This window comes from Seriola dumerili, unplaced genomic scaffold (genome assembly GCF_002260705.1).
Source record: "Seriola dumerili isolate Sdu_G_001 unplaced genomic scaffold, Sdu_1.0 BDQW01000003.1, whole genome shotgun sequence".
Classification (NCBI taxonomy): Eukaryota; Metazoa; Chordata; class Actinopteri; order Carangiformes; family Carangidae; genus Seriola; species Seriola dumerili.
Window position 1 is genome coordinate 4,491,437 of NW_019174258.1, and position 22,232 is coordinate 4,513,668.

At 39.1% G+C, this 22,232-nt stretch overlaps 2 protein-coding genes across 3 annotated transcripts in view; one reads left to right on the top strand and one right to left on the bottom strand.

Annotated features, from left to right (window-relative positions):
* Positions 1–415: 415 nt before the first annotated feature.
* Positions 416–11,106, top strand: LOC111219862 (GC-rich sequence DNA-binding factor 2-like). Of its 2 annotated transcripts, none has more exons than XM_022742706.1 (18): positions 416–755; positions 1,404–1,505; positions 2,133–2,324; positions 2,499–2,747; positions 3,101–3,201; positions 3,528–3,676; positions 3,911–4,094; positions 4,615–4,738; positions 5,201–5,252; positions 5,482–5,579; positions 5,930–6,129; positions 6,242–6,386; positions 7,007–7,128; positions 7,425–7,501; positions 7,848–7,914; positions 8,046–8,192; positions 8,349–8,485; positions 10,786–11,106. In XM_022742706.1, the coding sequence occupies exons 1-18, from the start codon at positions 452–454 to the stop codon at positions 10,916–10,918; spliced, it is 2,583 nt and encodes an 860-aa protein (XP_022598427.1). In that variant the 5' UTR covers positions 416–451; the 3' UTR covers positions 10,919–11,106. The 2 variants fall into 2 exon arrangements, with proteins under 2 accessions (XP_022598427.1, XP_022598434.1); XM_022742713.1 differs by having other exon boundaries at positions 2,502–2,747.
* A 933-nt stretch (positions 11,107–12,039) lies between these two features.
* sccpdh (saccharopine dehydrogenase (putative)) overlaps positions 12,040–22,232 on the bottom strand; it is a 14,371-nt gene continuing 4,178 nt past the window's right edge. Inside the window, exons 2-12 of the mRNA XM_022741093.1 lie at positions 18,665–18,777; positions 17,778–17,858; positions 16,383–16,512; positions 16,157–16,206; positions 15,812–15,942; positions 14,994–15,111; positions 14,555–14,674; positions 14,351–14,407; positions 14,110–14,221; positions 13,784–13,865; positions 12,040–13,458 (exon numbers count right to left, since the gene is read on the bottom strand). Coding sequence (XP_022596814.1) covers positions 13,368–13,458; positions 13,784–13,865; positions 14,110–14,221; positions 14,351–14,407; positions 14,555–14,674; positions 14,994–15,111; positions 15,812–15,942; positions 16,157–16,206; positions 16,383–16,512; positions 17,778–17,858; positions 18,665–18,777 — 1,085 coding nt within the window. The 3' untranslated portion in view covers positions 12,040–13,367. The remainder of the gene's footprint in view (positions 13,459–13,783; positions 13,866–14,109; positions 14,222–14,350; positions 14,408–14,554; positions 14,675–14,993; positions 15,112–15,811; positions 15,943–16,156; positions 16,207–16,382; positions 16,513–17,777; positions 17,859–18,664; positions 18,778–22,232) is intronic.

The window sequence follows — 22,232 nt, forward strand, 5'->3', positions numbered from 1 at the left end:
CAGCTACCCACGGAGTGCTCGGAGTGTCGACGTGAGGACAGATAGTCATAGTCCTAACCTCATCTGATTTTGGCTGACATTTTATCACTGATATTCTCCTGAGCCAACATTCATACATAATTTATTTCTCCTGAATATTATATTTACATAATCGAACAGACGGTCACAATAAGAATGGCCAGATAAATATGAGGGCCCGCAATACAGTTTACTTCTACATGTAAAAATGTTTTAATTCATGGTGCTTTTTAAAAAATCTGAAGAATGTAAAGTTTCCCATTTTTCCTATGCAATTTGGTCACCCCTCACATGTTCACTACATCGCCCATGGTGCATTGCGGCAGTTTTACGTTACTCCTTGCGACTTCTTCAAGCAATTTCCGACGTGACGTATTACGCTTTACTTCGAGTTTACTACCACAGTTCATACGTCTACGGTGAAAGGAGCGAAATGTTCAACAAAAAGCCCCGGAGGAACTTTCGGCAGAGAAAAGATAGCTCCAGTGACGAAGAGGACCGACAGAAGAACAGCGAAGATGGAGGGGAGACTGAGAAAGCTCCGGCGGTGGTAAATAAACAGTCTAAAGTTGCCCAGGGCCGCGGCATCTCTTGTAGCTCGAAGAAGCCGGACAGCAGTGACGGAGAGGACGAGGAGAAGCTGGAAGTGACTGCCGATAAAGAAGCAAGGAGGAAAGATAAAGGTGGAGGGAAAGAGAAAACAACTACCGCCCTCAGTTTCTCTGACGACAAAGAAGGTAAGTAATATATAAGTAAATGTAGCGTTTTGAAGTCAAAGATGGATCTCATTCAAACGTTCACTCAACGACACCTGGTAACAGACCTCAAAGCAACGGCTACGAACTGCCGTGGGAGACCGTTCCACGTACTAGTTACAATTTACCTTAAATTGCCAGCAGGAGTGAGGGTTTGTAGTGTATTTATGAGGATGATATAGATATACTGACAGAATATATTTGGTTAGAATTGTTAGATTATTGGATTTTACCGCCAGTTACATTGTTCCCTATCATAGTGTCAACTGACCCCATACCTCCAGGGGCTCCTGGGGCCCCCAAAGCCCCAGGTTCACTGCAAGCCAAATTTGATTAAGGTAATTAATTTGATTAATTGCAAATTTGCACGTGCATTAGCTTAGATACTGGCTGTCTTTCATCGGGGTCCTCAAAATACAGTTGAGTTTAAAGTTTATCACAAAGTATTTGACACAGAGACAACCTGTGGCTGGGGAGTTCCAGCACGGGACTAGTTGATTTTTCGCTTTCTGGTCATGTAATGAAGTAACTAAATGTATAATGCTGTGTGCATTGTACAGGGGAACTTTAATAGGAAATCAGCAGCAACTTTTTCCTCATGTGTCTCTGCTTTTCTTCTTCTTGTCTCAGCTGAAGAACCAGCCTTTAAACTAAAGAAGTCCTCTGATAAAGCTGTGCTGTTCCAAGTCAGGAGGAAGGAAGCTTCACCTGCCAAGACTACCTACAGCACAGGTAGGTGCATGGATGGATCATATTAATAATGCAATAAATACATGTTTGGGGGGGGGGGGGTAGAGTGTAAAAAAGAAGTATCACTGGGAAGGCAGAATATCTGCATCCACACAAAAGCCCCCAGTTCCTTAGTCAGTCTTGATTAGGGAAGGGACTTTAACTGATGCATATATTCACGAAATTGCCAGTGTATTAGGGCAAAATGTTCAGGTTTGTGTTTAGATAAAGATGTATACTTTGATATATCTGATATAAACCAGAGCACCTCTTAATGTACTTAATAAATTAGAAACTGAGAGTATATTCTGATAAGAATCCAATTGGTTGCCGTGTAATTTGACATAAACTTATTTATAGATTCATGGAAATGGATGGTAGAATTATTTTGGTTTCAAAAAGGCACTTCTGATACAAAACTCATAATCAGTTGAAAATGTTGAATTGTCTGCTCCCGAACTTAACATGTCTTAGCCATGAATGTAATTAAAACAATTTATAAATTATCATTTTATTTCATGTTATCTCATTATCATCTTACTTCCTTCTTCCATAATTATCTAGATAATAAAGCGATAATGTTGGCCAACATCATTATACTTTGCAATGTCTCCCTCTCCTCTCTCCTAGCCCCAGCTGGTGTAGGTGTCCCACCATCTGGTTCTCCTAGGCAAGATTATGACAGTCAGGCTTCACCACATGGTCTGCACTATAATGATGACAATGATGATGACAGTGAAGACAGTGAAAGTGATGAAGGTGGTGCCAGGTCTCCTTCAGCTAGCTCAGCCTCAGACTCGAGCCGCTCTACTGCCAAACCAGGTATGTGTTTTTGTGGGATGCACATAGATAGTGTGTATTTGGGTGTTTTATCCACCGATGATTGTTACAAGTTTATTACAGTGTGTAAAGAACTTGTTAGATATCACAGTTTTCCTGTGTGTTTGTCTGCATGCCTGTTCCTTCAATTTTATGTCTGTCAAATTGACTTTACAGTAGTTATCCCAAACGCTGAAGAGATCCAAGCAGCCAGGAGGCAGCGTCGTGCCACTCGAGCCCAGAAAGAGTTCATTTCACTGAGTAGAGGTGGCCAGAGCTCTGGTGGTAGCACCCCGGATCACTACAGCAGGGACGATGAAGAAGACAGAGTTGATGATGATGATGATGAGCCAGATGACCATGAGAGAAGAATCGAGTTTGCACCACGATTGAAGAGCATAAGAGAGAGGATTGCTGAGAAACTCGGTAGGAGAGGGAGGTGGAAAGGAGGGGAGAAAGAGAGTGGATTAAAGCAGTTTTTTTTTTTTTTAAATGTAATGTATGTTTTGATTTGTAAATAGATCAGCTGCCAATTAGTAACGGCTTTAAAAAGCAGCAGTATTGGTCAAACATTATTGTATTGGTGATATCTAGCATAACATGGTATTAGCATTTTGTGATTCTTTTTTATGAGCATGTGAATTAGTATAGCTGTCAAACTACAGTAGCAGCAGGATTAAACTGAAGTGGTCTGTTGTTTATGAATTACATAACAATAAGCCTGCCTGATTGTGGGAATATGAAGTCTACTATTTTCTTTATGTTTTTGTGTAATCTAGGAGGAAGTGATGGCAGCCTGTCAGGGACTGATGGGGAAGAGCAGGAACTTTGGGAGGAGACACAAATTGGGAAGGGAGTCAAGAGACGGCCAGGAGAACAGGTAGGAGGTCTTATTGTCTTGTTTTTACTTTTTCTCTTTTCTTTTACTCTGTTTTTCTTTTTGCACTTTTTTGCATATTTTCTCAAATTCTTTCCTTTTTATCTAAATTTTCCCTTTTCTTTCTAGGGTTTTTTTTTTCCTGTGTCACATTCTTTCTGTATTGCTATCTTGTCCCATGTTGTCTAGAACTGGGCATATTGCAGAATACTGTAGTCTCTCTTTCTGAAGAATCAAGCCTCAAGAAGCCTCAAGACTCAACAAGTGTAGCCTCACCCCTCTGTACTGCAGCATTGACATCCTTTATGCTCTTATTTTCTTCTTCTCAGAGCCCATCTGGCAGTGAATCCAGCAGATCCAGCAGATCCAGCAGCAGCAGGCGAGACAGACAAAGACAAAAGAAGAGATCAGGGGTCAGAATCCCAAAGACCCTTCCTTCCATCAGTGTTTCAATGGTCAAGAGGAGGATCACTGGAAAGTAGGTTTTCTTTTTATATATATATATATTTTTTTGCTATACCTGCCTTAATAACACACTGCAAAAATTGAAATATTAGTGATAAAATGCTTTTGTATCAGATGTATTTCCTAACATTTTTCATGCTCATATTTCCTTATACAGTTTCCTGTCTCCTATTTTATCACTTTTATTACTTAATTACACGTAGACTTTCCTCTGATTTTAATTTTTTTTTTGTCCTTCGTCCTTTAGACTGGACTCCCTGAAGGAGGTGCACAGAGCACGGCAGGCAGAGCTGAGGAAGATGGAGGGGGATGTTGAGAGCGCTAAAACCTCAGTGGAGAGTCTGGAGGAAAGTTCCTCAGAGATTCAGCTTAAGTTTTACCGGGGCATGACGCTCTATGCCCACAACCTGGTGGAGTGTCTGCGGGAGAAGGTCAGCAATTAATAAGTCTGTCTAAAGTATCTCTACTTTTAACTGTCTCTTAAAAGCAAACTTGTCAATAAAATTATTAAAGTTAAAAGGGTAAGAAATTTACATTTTTCTCTTCCAAGATGAGGGCAGTTTATCAACCAGCCGTGTGTCTGTCAGAAATGTTGGCAGGGCCCGACTCTAAATTTTAGTGACTGCGGGACCGTTAGCTAGCCTTCAAGATTGGGTGGCCAATGCTGATGAAATGGTTGCCATTTTGATTATTTATAACTGGTGGGATCATGGCTCTGTATATTTATACAGCACTTTTCAGACTTTCCTAATTTGGTAAAATAAATACAATCAATATATCACAAGGAAGTGCCTTACTCAAGGCAAGTGATGCTGAAGAGCCTTAGAATGTGCAAAACCAATTATGAAGAGATTTTGTCTAACACCAGCAGCCTGTAGGGAACATTGATGCTCCCCCTTTGGAAATTAAATAGTGATAATTGTCTGACTGGCAATAATTTGTGGACTGCAGGTTGTTAAGATCAACTCTTTCGAACTGGAGCTTCACACTCTGCTCTCCGACCAGTTGGAGGCACTGTTGGCTCAGAGAAGACAGAAGGTTAAAGAGCAGGCTGACAGTCTACAGCAGCTCAGCTGTGAGTTTGTGCATTTGTGTTTCCTTGTGTCTGTATGTGCATTTGAGATGAACTGTTGCAAGTTTTGCAATGTAAGCTTGTGTGTTTCTTGTTATTCTGGATCCAAGTCAGAGACTAGGTTTGTTACTTCGAAGCCACTGACAAAGTCGAAGTCCTGTGTGACTTTTTAATCTACAGAACATTTGAGAGTGTGGGCCAATTCTTTAGTGAAGACATTGTGTCAATGTAGCACCAAAAGATACAAAACTGTAAAATGAAAATTCCTTTCTTTACATTGTTTCCCAAGAGGAACATTTTAGGCTACAGAATCTCTCTGGTATGGACATAGAAAGTAATAGAATTTTACTTCAGGTTTACAGTGAAAACACTGGAAAGGATTTAAGAAGCCCTGGCAGTTGAAAGTAAAACAGTCACCAGGTTGTAAGATTTAAATTAAGTGGACTTTTCATCTCACTTTTTTAGATAGCACAGATGAGCAGGATGGAAGTTCAGCCAATGGAACAGAAACTCCAGGGTGAGTGTACTTAAATAGCTTTCAAGATAAAGTTTCTTTGGTTTATTATTTTTTCATATGTTATGTTAAATATATTCTACAACAAGATTGCTGAAATAGTCAATTAGAAATGGTAACAAATTGGATCTAATAAAATCCAGTACAAAAATATTACAAAAGTATATAAAAAAGATATGTACTCCACTCTACCCTTACACAGATTTTTGTATATTTGTCTTATGTGTTGCAGTGTGGCAGGCACTGCTGCTAAAGCTGAGGGAGACTTTGATATTCCTGAAGACACACAACCTTCAGCAGAAGAGGAAGAGCAGCTGCAGAAGAAGATGGGTAAGGAGGAATTAAATCTATTCAACTCTCATCTGTTTAACTGAAAGCTTAAATGTTTTCTTTGGAATAATTATTGAATAATAATATTCAATAATATGTTAACAGCACAGCTTTAACACTATAAAGTGTGAATCTGTAAAATTCTGCCAGGCTGCAAAATTAGTCTGTACACTACTTACTGCAAGCTTCTGTTTTCTCTTTTGTTTTCCCTCTTTCTCTTTCACTTTTTATGTTGAAAATTTCAGCAAAACCTAAGTAGAGAAAACAATTTTTTTTTACCTTGTTATGTCTAGGCTGAATCAAGTGATCCACTTGATGCTTTTGTTTCATTGTCTTCTTTCCCTCTCCAGCTGATATTCTGCTGAGGTCCCAGACAGTGTTTTCTGACGTCCAGGATGATTTCTGCAACGTTAAAAAGATTCTGTCTCGCTTTGAAGAATGGAGAAAATCTTACTCTGACTCTTACCACAGTGCCTACATCTCTCTTTGTCTGCCCAAGTTGTTGAACCCCATCATTAGACATCAGCTACTGGCATGGAACCCACTAAAGGTGATTAAACATTTGAACACCCAAACACAGAGGCTTACTTATACATTCACACAACTGGCATTACACAATATATGACATTATGTGTTTAATGTAATGCATGTGTGTATCTCAGGATGCCAGTGGGGACTTTGAAAACCTCCCCTGGTTCACAGCAGTGGAGACGTTTTGTCATGGACACGGTCATGAGGAGCTTGAGCACACAGACAGACGGACGCTGTCTAATGTCATAGAAAAGACTGTCCTACCCAAAATAACTGGTAATACACACACACGCACACACTTTTCCCACTCTTATTCTCACACATGTACCTATCCACTTCTTATTAAATGAGCCATATTTTCAATAGGTTTTATGTGTTAAAATGTAAACTAATGAGAAGGCACACATAAGTTTTGAGTTTGTTTATGGCGGTAGCAATAACGGCACAAGTACCTTGGAAATATGTTTTATAAGTGGAATGCTTACATGTTGATTTTAGTGGCTACTTATTTAACAATACCCTCACCCACAAATTTCACTTAATTCATTGTAGTGAGACTGTACATGATTTGCTTGAGTTATAAAAGATATTTTTACTAGTCACAGTACATGTACCATATTTCTGTCCTCTCTCCAAGGACTAAATGTTTCTCTTCACCCTCTGCCTTCTGTGCGTCTTGCTTTTCCACCACATGCTCCAGTAGCGGGGAGCTTCTCCACAATGTAGACGACGCTAGCATCCAGTTCTAAGTGATTTACCATGTTTGCTATTCACCCATAGTTAAACACTCTGTCCACAAACTTTCCTCACCTCCGTGGCCTGTTTTAGACTACAGATGTGTCAAACTACAGAAGCATCATACTCTGCCTGTCTTTTTGCTCTGCTCTGTTGATCAGCATTTGTGGAGCTGGTGTGGGATCCCATGTCCCACCAACAGTCAGTCTGTCTCTCTGATGTCTGTCACAGACTGAAGGAGGACTATTCCATCTTTGAGGGAGAGCAGAGTAAACCAGTCAAGGTGAGACCAACACTTACACATAAGGCTTATGTGTATTTGTCAACACAGAAATCCTTCTGCTTCTATCTTGCACTACTATTTTAGCTGAATTTTAATGTTTAAAGGTTTTGCTCAAACAATAAGCACCAAGCCCTACAGTGATTTTTAGAATGCCTAATATCTAACAATTAAGGAGTGATATGAAAAACAATGTTAACCTAAAATACATATATAAATAAATATACAATAATTAGCAAGTCAGATACACAATATAAGAACATGTTTGTGTGAACAATGTGTGTTTATATCCTGGGCAGGCATTCATCGAGGCTGTGGTCAGGAGACTGAGGAGCTGTGTAGACGAAGATGTCTTCATCCCTCTGTACCCCAAAAAGTCAGTCTCTTTTATGACTTTGACGGTTTAAGCATTAAGGATTTATTTAAATGACTAACAATGAGAAAGCAGGTTTGACTTCACCTCAGTATAACACATAATGATTTCATGCTCTTATACATGTTCTTCTTTGTTTACAACAGACTTCTCTTCTTTTCCTGATCCAGCATACTGTATAAATGCAAATATGTCATATGTCTCTGCTCAATCACGATAGAAAATTGTGTCATAGTGACCTACTTTGATGTATTTTTTAAAGTTTAGGTCAATAAAAATAGTGTAATATTATCTTATTACATTTATTGTCTTTTCATGTATTATTTATGCTGTTTGTTTTTCTGTCCAGGTTCCTAGAAGACAGGTCGTCGCCTCAGAGTTGCTTCAGGGAACAACAGCTCTGGACGGCCATAAAAGTACTGCTCTTTAACAAATACTTTTTAAAAAAAACACTTTTGTATGTTATATTGTCTCTCCAAGATGCATTTCCTAGTGGGGAGCTAAATTCTGCCAGCTATTAGCCAGAGTTTTTTTGTTTTTATATTAGCTTCTAGGTAACATGGGGAAATGGGATTTGCTGCTTCCTGAGACTGTATTGATGGAACTGATGTTGGACAAACTGCTGAACCGATACCTGATGACCACTCTGTGCAGTCAGACTCAATTTAACAATACCGTCCTAACATGCAAAAAGGTATTTTGATTCACCATTTTAATGTGGAGTGAGTCCATGCACACATCAGTCTTGACAATGATGTTATTGTTGATTGTTATTGTATCCCTCACTTTCTCTGGTGTTCTTAATCCTGCACTACTCTCTTTCTATCTCTCCCTCTCTCTGTCTTTCCAGATAGCAGATAGTCTTCCGCTCTCTTTGTTCAAAGGAGGGAACATTTGTTTGCCTCAGCTACGGAACTTTGAAAACCACCTCGTTCAGAAAGTTCATACCCTCTGCAAACAACAGTCTCCTGAAGATCCAAACACAAGGTAATAAAAAGCAACATGTTCCATAAGAAAGCTTTTGGAAATGCTGTAAGGTTAATTTAGTCCTCTTACATTTTAATTACCTCTGCAAAGGAGGTTATGATTTCACTTGTCTGTTTGTTGGTTTGTTTATTTGTCAGCGGGATTATGCAAGAAGTGCAAACCAATTTGCACTAAATTTGGTGAGGGGATGGGGCATGGGTCCAGGGAAGAAACAATAAAATTTTGGTGCTGATATGAAACAGCCAGATCCAGGAATTTTTTTGTCACTTCCCTTAACATTGTGAGATGGGGTATTTTTTGACAGTTTCATCAATTCCTCCGGTAATAATATATCTTGATGTAAAAAAAATTCGGCATATTAATCATGTTGACATCTCTATATTTGCACAATTCGGTGCAAATCCAGACAATATTCTCATAATCAGATAACCAGTGTAGGACTGGGTTGGTGGATTCTTCTGTTGCTAGACTCATCCTACATGCTACATGCTAACAACATTACAATAGGAATGAAATTATATTTGTTTATATTCAATTTCAGAAGCTTGCAGTATGTGGTAGTTAGGCTGGTGTCTGTACACATCAGTCACAGGTTGAGTTTACTGAAGGGAATATTTCAGAAAGTTTCTTTCTTCACAGATATAGCCTGTGTAGTATCTTTTATTTTTTTTTATCAGCTAAGTAACTAACAAAGAACTAAGAAATTCCTTTAGTTTATTGCCTTTTATTATTTATTTTTATTCTTTATTTTTTAAAAAGAAACATTGAAATACAGTTAAACACTGCAGAACATAAAAACAGTTGGTAACCTTGTGTTTATACAAGCAATTTCACTGCTGGATATACAAGTCAGTTTATATGATAAATATTCAGTGTTCATTTTGTGAGGTCACGTACACATTACATTTTTCCTAGTAGCGCAGGAATTTATCAGTCTGTAAATCTAAAAGTTAGTAAAGTTATTCTTTTCATCCCTTAAATAGTGGTAACAATATCTATCCAGTCGGTCTTTGTTGGAGGTTCGGCCTGTAGCCTTTTTCGTGTTACAGCTTTCTTTCTGGCAGCTAATTATATCTTTAGTAGGTAATTATCTTTGGCCAATAGGTGAGCTGCAATGTTGCCTAAATAAATTGTAGTAAAAGAGCAGTCAATTCCATCACTAAATATATTTTGTATTGCTTGTGTTACTTCCTGCCAATATGACCGAATGGCTGGGCAGCCCAGAATATGTGGACATGATCTGCCAGCTGTTTACCACATTTCCTCCAGCATAGACCTCTTTCCAAAACACCTGTCTGTACACCTTTTAGCTTGGGGCTACATCTTATCTTATCAAATTCCTCCAACGGAACTCTCTCCAAAGGCCTGAACTTGTGGAAGATGATTGGATAGAACACATTCAACCAGTCCTCCTCTGAGATGACAAGTCCACATTCCTTCTCCCATTTTAGTTTAATCTTATTCGTTGAATGTTTCTTTGTAGGTTGAATGCTTGAATAGAGTTTTGGGACAAGTTTCCTGTTGTCCTTATTTTTATACTTGTCATTAAATATATCAGTTAATTTGGTATCACAGTTCCCATTGGGTTTTATCTCTTTGTTAAAGTATGCCCTTATTTGTAAGTATCTAAAAAAAAAAATTCCAAACCATATATGTCCGAGATTTTTTGAAAGGAGTTCAATCCTCCCTTTGATGAGATTCAGCAGTAAGAGGTGATGCCAATTCCATACCAATACTTAAACCTCCCATCTGTCTCTGCTGGCTTAAAGTCTGGGTAAAAAGCAACCCAGCTCAACTGTCTGGACTGTCTTTGAATTAGTGGTCATTTACATTCCTTAAACCAAATTTTGAGAGGAACTGTGGTCCATTGATTGAAGTTATCAGAGTGCTGCTCATATAAAGCTTTGCTACCCAGTAAAAATTGTAAAGGTATATCTGACTGCAAAAGTTTCCAAGTCTTTCCATTTTGCTTTGTACTCCTGTTTACAGCAGCATGCTAAGCATCTTAACTGTTTTCCTTTATAATAGTCTGTTAGGCATGGTAGTGCTCAGCCTCCTTAGTTTATTACCTTTTAAATAAAAATTCGTACTTTTGACTTCTTAATTTATGTTTGTGGTTACTTGATGATGCACTAGCAGTTGGACAGAAAAAAATACCCCCTTATTCCCCCATCATGTGACATCTGCAGCTTCACATGTTTCCAAATGGCAAAACATTACCGATTTTTTAGGTTATTTCGTGGTTATCTTTATAAATTCATGCACTTTTCCTCACACATTTGTTTCCCTGTCTGCTGCAGGTCGGCTGTGGTTGAAGTGATGCAGGTTCTGAGTAGGGTCAGGTGCAATGACTCCATCATGGCCATAGCAGAGAAATACCACTATGAAGATGTCATCTACTCGCACCAGCTGCTGAACCAGGAGACAGTATGAACACTGAATGCTGTGGAATGTGGTGGAGCATTATGTATATGGCAACAAATGGTGCAAATTCATTGTTAAACCAAGGAAACAACCAAAAGGAATTATATGGAATTCCCCTTACCATAATTTTTAGCCATGAACATTTTGTAGTCTGTTTTGTACAGGAGATAACTGTATTTTTATGAATAAATATTTGAATTGTGTTAATATAGCTAGAGTTTTTAGAATCTATTCACTGTCATATTTTAAGTTCTTCATACAAGTGACTTGCTAATACCTATAATCTCACTTTGAAGACATAAAAACAAGTGTATGGTGGAGCCACTTCTTCACTGTAGATACCAGTTGATGGTAATAACAGCTGTCACCATGGAAACCAACATAACAGGCCAGCTCTGGATGTTGTGTATAGTCCGATTTAAGCCACATTCATAATGGTAAGTTGGCTAAGTACCTGGATACATGAGCACATATAGATTTGTGAAATACAACAACAAATCCCATTTAAACATCTTAAAGCCCTTCACTGTAGCATGAAATCCATAATCCCAGTAGAAGAAAAGATCCTGCTTTGATTAACTACTTCAAGTTATTACTCTGTTCCATACACAATTTACACTGAAGAGTCTTACAGGCCAACAAATTCCCCAGTTCAAAAACTCAGCTCGGCTCATTGTGAATCATCATTTGGATGAATGTTTTTGACATGTTATCGCTGTACAACCGAACGGTGAAAAAATAATTATACTACCCATTCAGAATGCAAATGATCTGAGGGCACCTGAGTTGCCTCCACACACACACCATAGGCACAAAAGCAAAGAGAATACTTCCACATATATGGAGTGAGGGATGCAACTAATGATTTCTTGTAGCTGTGTGGTCAGGGGGATTATGGTTTCACTATGCATCTGCCATAATTTTAAACAGTTATTTCTGCATATTTTACCTTCAGATCAGTGCTCTCTGACACAGGATACGTTTTCCAGCCCTGTGCAGGTAAAGTAAGGGTTGAACATGAACACACACAACATTCCTAGACTTATGAGATTTAAACGATACCTGACAAGAAATTAATTATGTGCATTACTGATATGTTTCCATAAAGCTGTGTGAGAAATACTCAAGACTTTTGTATTAGCAGAGTTGGCTTTATTTATAAGGTTCATACAAAGCAAAACACACCAAAACAAAACCCAAAACTTAGCCTGTTGCGTGCACATAAAGCTCAAATGTGAAAAAAGAGTCTGGACTGAGATCAACCTTATCACTTTGAGTGAACTTATTCCAGTCCATATGAGCGCAAAAAACATTAAAAAAAAACCCAACTTAACACACTTGTTAACTAACCAGCAGAGAGGATCTGTTCAGTTTCATGGAGTTACTCATGCTGTTTTGTGCACAAACAACTGGATGCATTTTCTGACAAGGCTCAAAAGCAACCATTTGGATAGGTGAGCCGTTGCAACATTCAACTACAAAATACAGACAACAAAGAAAATAGGATGATTTAGTGATAGTCCAACTACTATCTGTCAAAAACCAAGCAATCAGGATTTTTAACTAACAGGCCAGGCCAGGAAAGACAAGCATGTACGTGCACATACAGCAGATTTCTAATTCTCTATTGACAGCTTCACTCCACTGAACAACACATGTACAACTACCATGTTAGTGTAACTTAGGGATTAATGTCCTTGTGCACATAAAGCGACTGTATGTTACAAGGACAACACATGAAGATTGTAGTTTGCTTTTCTTCCACTGTTACAGTTGCCAGTTGTTTTTTCCTAGGACATATTTTATTACAGTTCACTACATCTGTAGCACTGATTTCAAGCTACTTTACCAATCCTCTATCCTGCCACAGTAAAGATTATCTGGAATCATTATGGTTGATATTATGAAGCTATCAGCTTGCTATACTGTGGCTGTTTAACAACATTGGTCATGAAAGAGAACATGAGATTTTTAACTTGTGATCAACCTGTTAAAGTATCCCAGGTAGATTCCAACATGAAGGTGTAGAAACTAACTGTCTTTTTATCCAGTTTTTGTGAATACAGCATCATTAAAGAATTTTAGATATTAGAAAATTCTTACATTAGCAATAATGATGTCATTGGAGAGCCATGTTAAACCCATTTACACACACCGGTTCTTCTTCTGTCCTTGGCTAGGAAACACTGCCACAGTTGTGCTATTTGTCTTACAAGCAGAGGGTTATTAGTACATTCATGCCAAAAGGAGACTGGCAAGTTTCTGACCAAATGAAGGATAAATGCTGAAAGTACCAAAAATGGTGTTTGATTTTCATCTGTAGGTGTACTCCATCTCTAGTCAAAGCTCTTGTGATTAAATAGCTCTCTTCTAAAGCTGGAAACTTCCCAGTTGTTGTTATGCATATTAGTAAGTGCTCAGAAAAACCTGGAGTACGGCATCAGGGTGGGGACAGACTTTAGATGACTGAGAACTGGATGCCGTGTTTGTTCAGGCGGTCGACCAGGGTGGTTTTTGCAAATGCAGCTCCTGGAGTGTACACTCCTCCCCTGGAAATGAAGGATAAAAACAAGAACTGAATTCAAATCAAAATCAATTTCATACCCAAGTCTCAGAAATTCATGGAAATAATGGATGTTAAACCATTATACTGTAAAAATATGAAATATTTATGATAAAAAACACTGCACAGTAGTAATGTTGTAGCAACATTTGCTCTTGTCTTCTACTTTTAGTCTTCCTTTTAAAATAAAACAGCGTAAACACACTGAATTCCAATTTAGTTTTTGACAGATTATCAATGTCTGCTGTATTTGTATTTGAGTGTAAATTCATTTCCATGTCAGGCAGAAGATGTGCGGTGTGATTACTCACTTCTTGGGCAAGGCTGTGGATTCATTGAGGATTGTTAGAGCAGCCTGTACCATGGCAATGGGCGTGGCCACGTATCCACACTCTGATTGAGATAGAATAGATTAGACACATCAAGCAAGGTGTCAAAGAGGCCAGACTGGGTAACTGGCCTCATTAAGTAACATGGCTAATGTTCTTCTTACTCTACAGCATTTTGTTCCTGTATTTATAAAGGGTTTATTGAAGTATTCTATCATTCTGCTTCATGCATCAAGTATCTTTGTTTTCACTATTTGTTACATCAAGGATAAAACCTTGAATTAACAAGGACTTTAAGTTCCAGTTACCTGGCCCCTGAACCAGCGTGCGGATCTTGCTGGTAGGTTTTCCGTGTGAGGGGTCCTCACCATCAGGATATCCCTCTCCATAGAAGGCAAACTGGAAGGATGAAGCTTCCATCTAATACACACACAACACACATCAGAAAACAGAGCCTCTTATTAGCATGCTGAACTACTTGAACTAAGAACTGCTGCTGTGCATTGACTGTGTCTAAGGCCCTACTTTTCTGTGCTGACAACACTTTACCTGCTTTCTAGTTGGTCCAGCTTTAGAGAAGAGTCCAAAGGAGAAAAACTCTGGGTGCTGAGAAGGTGGGTACAAAAACAGGCAGACATGAACACCAAAATATTTCCCAGCACACAGTATGTATACTCTGATTTCCAACTGGTAGAATATTCAGTTACGGTCAGTTGTGAAATGTAAATTGTATTAAGTCATTGTATTGTTTACCTTGATGAGCAGATTGCGTCCAAAACTGAACTTCACTAAGAACCAGAACATCATGCCAGCAAACATCAGCTTGATAATGTTGCCAATGCCTCCTATTCCTGCATATGCTCCATATTGAACCTAGGGTTGACAAAAACAGATTATTTAATGCTCTAGAAACATAGCAGAGGTGGTAATATACATATTGTTGGTGCCATCTTGATCTGAAAATTATCTGCAGTGAAGGCAAATTGTTTTTCCATATAAACATGCTCATTGGTTTGATTAACACAGCCAAGTTCAAAAATCAGCTTTGTCCAAAAACCCTTAATCATTATCAAAACTAAAGACACAACAACTCCCTACGAGTTCAATTCATATGTGAATCATTAGTGAAAATTAACAAAGTGTGAGACACTGAATGTTAAGAAAGAAAAGACGGGGGAAAAAAAAGACTGACTGGTGTGGCCTGATGTTCCTCCGCCACAAACCGCTGAGTTCTCTTCACAACAGAGGGATCAGAGCCCATGAACGGCACCGTATACTGTTGGATCTCATTACTGAAGAACAGTGTTCCCCTGCAAATGCACAAACATACAAAGAAAAATGTGTTGAGAAAACACAAAATTGTCCGAATGTGGTAAGAGGATTATGCACTGTTCTATCAGGGTGCCAGAACCAAACAGATACACCATCAGAACAGTAATATTTGTTGTAACCATCTTATCACACATACGTCTGTGTCATCTGATTGGTAACGAGAAATTGTAACTTTAATGCCAGAGATATGTTTGAGGTCATTTAGACACAGTGTCACCATTACACAGTTTGTCCACCAGAGGGCACTGACAAGTTTATTTTTAATCTGTAAAATGTCCTGCTCAGTACATATGAACTAATAGCCAAATTTTAAAAATCCTAATAAAGAATATTAATTATCTTGTGTCAAAATATATAAATATTGCTATTGGATTTTTTTAAACTCTCAAATATCAGTATCTTTATTTGCCCCATCAGTCACCAAGTTCTACTAAAATTAAGCTACTGCTCAGTGAGTCTAGAAAACGCTACAAAATGATAGAAAAACTTTGTAATGACATACTGTCTCCAAAATGTTTTGAAATGTGCAGATTAGCTGACACATTTCAAAGTCTACTAGCCTACAATATAGTATTTATCATGAATTTGGCAAAGTGGCTTTGTGAAGTGCCTGTCAGGAAAAGTAAAGGATTTGATTTCTTTTGGAAAAAAGCAAAAAGGCATTACTAATCTACCTACCTGCGTTTAAGCTTAGAGCCAAAAGTAGGGAGAGGTTTGTGATTAAACTTCCTCCGAAGACTCTGGAGCTTATGGCCGTCAGAAAAACCGTAGATGGCGGACTGCCACGTACCATCATGGATACATCCGCCCTGATAGAGGAAGATGGAGTAACACATGTACAAAGGGAGAAATAATGGAGCACATAAACACGGAGAAACAAGATGCATTTGAGAAAAGGAGAAAAATATATGATGACACAGAATTGTAAGAAATTAGTGTACAGAAATGGGGTAGGGGAGTGGGGGTGGAAAGTGGGTGATTAAGGATCAACTGTGTGGACGAATGGGAAATGTAGTTACGTACATCAGGTCCTGAGCTGACAGTCAGGAAGCTCTCCACTGCGGTCAGTGTACCTGTGGATGAATACCCACACACATACACTATATTTTGGCAGAGGCTAATACAACAAAGAATAATTTAATTATAACGACAGAAAGGGAGTCAATTGACCGCTGCATATCAGTGTCACAGGGTGTATGTCACGGTGTGTATGCTGAATATGTATATGGGCATGTCAACATGTGCCTACCCTTGAACTGGTCCCTGGTGTAGAGGACTCCCATGTCTGCAGGTATGGAGTCAAATCCACAGCTCCCAATGATGTACACACCTTTATCAGCTGCCTGGCTGCTGTAGTTCAACTGCATGCCCTCCAGAAACTGTATACAGACAGAAGCACATACTATAATGACTAGCATTTTTTCAAATTAAATCTTGAAGAAACTTCACTATCGCTTTCTTGGACAAGTTCTTTCCCAATGTATTGAGAGTGGTGATTTCTTTTTTGGGTAGTTTCAGAGAGCCATTAGAAAGCAAGCCTGAAAATACACATAAACCTCAAGTTAGGCCATCAGAGTGCTGACTTTGTTTCAGTGTGACAAGCTGCATTACACACATCGGCATCTGACAGTGAGGGAAAACTGCTGTCATGCAGCCAAGTGAGAGATAATTTTGTCTAACAGGCTACAGCATGAAAGTCAGCACGTCTCCCATTTAATCCTAACAAAAACAACAGCCAAGCCCAACGTTCGGACATCTGGGGTCTGTTATTCTGAATCTAACCCTGAACTGAGTTGACTAACCCTGAGATCTGGGTCCAGAACAGCTGATCAGAGTTAGTTCAGTCAACTTTGAATATGTTCACGCTGGGCAAAGTATGTGGTGAACAAAATAAGCCATCAATGGAGCTTCGATACTACGATTCACCATGGCAACTGGCGAATAAAGATAAGAGCCTCAATTTTAATCCAGCAGACCTAGAAATATTGGGTGCCATTACTGCATATTCATCTATCAAAAACAGAGGTTGCTGTCTCTGTCCTCATGATAACCATTTAGTCATAAAAGAGGCAACGTTAATAAAGACTGGTCTTGGGTAACAAACTACTCGCCTATCCAACTGGGATTTTGATCTTATACGACATGAACTTCTACAAATTGATGCGCTCTTATATGTGCTTTGATATGAACTATATGAAAGAAAAGAGCTCCTTCAGGCTTGACAACAAGCAATCTGGTTCATAGAGTAAGTTACCATAGTAACTGAGAACTCAACTCAAGTTTAACAAACTCAGAGTTCTCACAAAACCTGCTCTCTGGAAACCCTTCTGCAGGGAAATGTCCATGCAATGTCCAGTCACAGGAAATATTATGCAAAACGAATAGTGTAGGGAAGTCAGTCATTTCAGCGCCATCTCTATTGTTTTAAAAATACGTGTTTGAGTTCAGAGCTTCAGTTGTTCGAGTCGGGCACATAATTTATGGAAGGGGAAGGACAATTAAAGTGTTCCTTTAGTGAACATGCATGATGAAATTAAAAGCATCTACCTGTTAAGTGTAGGGTTATGTCAAACTAAATGAGAGGGCAAAGATAAACAAATACACATGCATACATTACAATACAGAAATACAGTACTATACATACCTGAGGCTCTCCACAGATGTCAATATGGTGGGCTCCATTCTCCACACAGGCTTTGACCACTGGCTCGCCATAAAATCTGTACTATAGACAGCCAGAGACACACACACAAATTAATTCATATCCTGTTTGTATGCTTTTTTAATCTTCTTCTTTCTTTCTGACTTTGATCAATGGCCAGTTCCCCATTAATTATAGTCCTGGTCGCTACTAAATCCCTGTGGTGGTCTGGAGAGAATGCAGACAAACGCATGTCTCCTTCAATACAGCCATTTATTTTCACCTGGCGGTGTCTATGCCTCTCCCGCTCCACACAGGAGCCACAATGTTATTTGTATTGTCAACATAAAAACACTGAAACTGAAAAGAAAGAAAAAATACTGTAGTCTTGTCTTCTTATGGCTTTAATTTTTTGCCTCAGTTTTAACTCAGCTGGCATAATGCTGCTGTGTGCAATCGTAGTGGCAACTGTAGTGGAGGAATTTGGTTTAAAACAAGAACCTGAATGACACGCAGGACGTGAAGCAGTGGAGCTGGAAACCTACTCTCCATTCGGACTTCCACACAATACGACTTATTGTGTGCTGTAAGTCAGTGGCCTTCATTGTGTAAATGAAGGCGACTCTGTGTGTGTGTGTGTGTGTGTGTGTGTGTGTGTGTGTGTGTGTGTGTGTGTGTGTGAGAGAGAGATGGAGAGAGAGAAGAGAAAGACAGAGGACGAGCGAAGCAGAGAAAGATGGTGATAAGTTGAGCTACACTAATGCCAAAGGAAGATTCCAACATGAAAGATGTTGAGACAATTTGTGCAAAAACTAGATTGTGTCATGTGAAGGAGTTTCTACAGAAAAATAAACACAGGCACAAAGATTCCTGTGGAACTGTCTACTTACAGGCCCCACACAGTTGAGAACAATCACAGCCTGTTTGCACATGGCTGCCAGGGAGTCTGGCTCCCCTACATCTGCCACGATGATGTCCACCTCTTTCCTCAGCTCAGGTTTACCTGTACACAAACACAAACACATGGACACACACTTTGTAAGGACGGGTGCTTTAGTATATTTCAATCTGAAAAGTTTGCCATCCACTTCTAAGACATCAGTATTCATGGTTCATATTATTTAAAATATTCATGATGCTATATTGAGGTGCAATGGCTCCATTTAATTTCACTGTGGGACAGTTAACTCAGCAGTATTACCTATTATGCCACTATTAATACACTATTACTATCCAACCAAAGATGGAAAGCAGTTAACTCTCTATAAATGCCCTCAGCTGTTTTGCCTTATCATCATAAGAAAATGTCTGTTAAAGTATATGAATAGTTTAGGCAATAAAATACAGCTGGCCTCAAAAGTGGACGTAAAACAATTAAAAGTCAAAGAATAAACAGGACTAACACTGGTCAGTGAGAATACGTAGTAGGGTAATAATAGTATTGCATGAAAATATGTGAGGAGAAAAAAAGAAAAAAAAAAAAAACATGAAAAAATACGGAAACACAGATAGGGTCTGTTTTGCTGAAATATGTATAGTTGAGGCATGTCAACATGTGCCACCCTTGAACTGGTCCCTGGTGTATGAGGACTCCATTCTGCAGGTTGGAGTCAAATCCAGACTCCTGCAATGAGTGATACACACCAAGGTTATATCCGTCAATGAGCATGTCCTAGGCTGGCTGGTGTTAGTTCACGTGCGTAATTGCACCTTATCGCAGAAACTGGTATACAGACAGAACCACATACTATAAATGATAAGCATTTTTTCAAAATTAATATAACGAAGAGAACTTCATATCGCTTTGCTTAGACAAGTTCTTGCTTCCAATGTATTGAGATGGGTGATTTCTTTTTTGGGTAGTTTTTCAGAAGATGCCATATATAGAAAGCAAGCCCCTCCCCCCAGTCATCCCAAGCAAGTACACAATAAACCTCAAGTTAGGCCGATCAGAGTGCTATCCGAAACGTATGGTGTTTTCAGCATGTGTGACAGATGCTGACATTAGCACATAATGGGCATCTGTACAGTGAGGGAAAACTATAGCTGTCATGTGCAGCCAAGTGATGAGATAATTTTGTCTAACAGCGAGGATACAGCATGAATAGAGATCGTTGCACGTCCTCCCATTTAATCCTACAAAAACAACAGCCAAGCCAACGTTCTGGAACATCTGGGGTCTGTTATTCTGAATCTAACCCTGAACTGAGTTGACTACCCCTGAGCATCTGGGTCCAGAACCAGGCTGATCAGAGTTAGTCGATATCACAACTTTGAATTATGTTCACCAGCTGGGGCAAAGTGATAGTGGTGAACAAAATACAAGCCATCAATGGAGTCGATCTTATACGTAGCGATTCACCATGGCAACTGGGGCGAATAAAGATAAGAGCCCTCAATTTTAATCCAGCAGACCTAGAAAATATTTGGGTGCCATTACTGGCATATTCATCTATCAAAAACAGAGGTTGCTGTCTCTGTCCTCATGATACCATTAGTCATAAAGAGGCAACGTTAATAAAGACTGGCGTCTGGGGTATACAAACATCTCGCCCTATCCAACTGGGATTTTGCATCTTATTACGACAGAACTTCTACAATATTGTGCGCTCTTATATGTGCTTTGATATGAACTATATGAAAGAAAAGAGCTCCTTCAGGCTTGACAACAAGCAATTGGTTCATAGAGTAAGTTACCATAGTAACTGAGAACTCAACTCTCAAGTTTAACAAACTCAGAGTTCTCACAAAAACCTGCTCTCTGGAAACCCTTCTGCAGGGAAATGTCCATGCAATGTCCAGTCACAGGAAATATTATGCAAAACAAATAGTGTAGGGAAGTCAGTCATTTCAGCGCCATCTCTATTGTTTTAAAAATACGTTTTGAGTTCAGAGCTTCAGTTGTTCGAGTCGGGCACATAATTTATGGAAGGGGAAGGACAATTAAAGTGTTCCTTTAGTGAACATGCATGATGAAATTAAAAGCATCTACCTGTTAAGTGTAGGGTTATGTCAAACTAAATGAGAGGGCAAAGATAAAACAAATACACATGCATACATTACAATACAGAAATACAGTACTATACATACCTGAGGCTCTCCCACAGATGTCAATATGGTGGGCTCCATTCTCCACACAGGCTTTGACCATGGCTCGACATAGAAATCTGTACTATAGACAGCCAGAGACACACACACAAATTAATTCATATCCTGTTTGTATGCTTTTTAATCTTCTTCTTTCTTTCTGACTTTGATCAATGGCCAGTTCCCCATTAATTATAGTCCTGGTCGCTACTAAATCCCTGTGGTGGTCTGGAGAGAATGCAGAACAAAGGCATGTCTCCTTCAATACAGCCATTTATTTTCACCTGGCGGTGTCTATGCCTCTCCCGCTCCACACAGGAGCCACAATGTTATTTGTATTGTCAACATAAAAACACTGAAACTGAAAAGAAAGAACAAAATACTGTAGTCTTGTCTTCTTATGGCTTTAATTTTTTGCCTCAGTTTTAACTCAGCTGGCATAATGCTGCTGTGTGCAATCGTAGTGGCAACTGTAGTGGAGGAATTTGGTTTAAAACAAGAACCTGAATGACACGCGGACGTGAACAGTGGAGCTGGAAAACCTACTCTCCATTCGGACTTCCAACCCATATCGACCTTATTGTGTGCTGTAGTCAGTGGCCTTCATGTGTGAATGAAGGCGACTCTGTGTGTGTGTGTGTGTGTGTGTGTGTGTGTGTGTGTGTGTGGTGAGAGGATGAGGAGAGGAGAGAGAGAAGAGACAGAGGGAGGACGAGGAAGCAGAGAAAGATGGTGATAAGTTGAGCTACACTAATGCCAAAGGAAGATTCCAACATGAAAGATGTTGAGACAATTTGTGCAAAAACTAGATTGTGTCATGTGAAGGAGTTTCTACAGAAAAATAAACACAGGCACAAAGATTCCTGTGGAACTGTCTACTTAACAGGCCCCACACAGTTGAGAACAACACAGCCTGTTTGCACATGGCTGCCAGGGAGTCTGGCTCCCCTACATCTGCCACGATGATGTCCACCTCTTTCCTCAGCTCAGGTTTACCTGTACACAAACACAAACACATGGACACACACTTTGTAAGGACGGGTGCTTTAGTATATTTCAATCTGAAAAGTTTGCAATCCACTTCTAAGACATCAGTATTCATGGTTCATATTATTTAAAATATTCATGATGCTATATTGAGGTGCAATGGCTCCATTTAATTTCACTGTGGGACAGTTAACTCAGCAGTATTACCTATTATGCCACTATTAATACACTATTACTATCCAACCAAAGATGGAAAGCAGTTAACTCTCTATAAATGCCCTCAGCTGTTTTGCCTTATCATCATAAGAAAATGTCTGTTAAAGTATATGAATAGTTTAGGCAATAAAATACAGCTGGCCTCAAAAGTGGAAGCGTAAAACAATT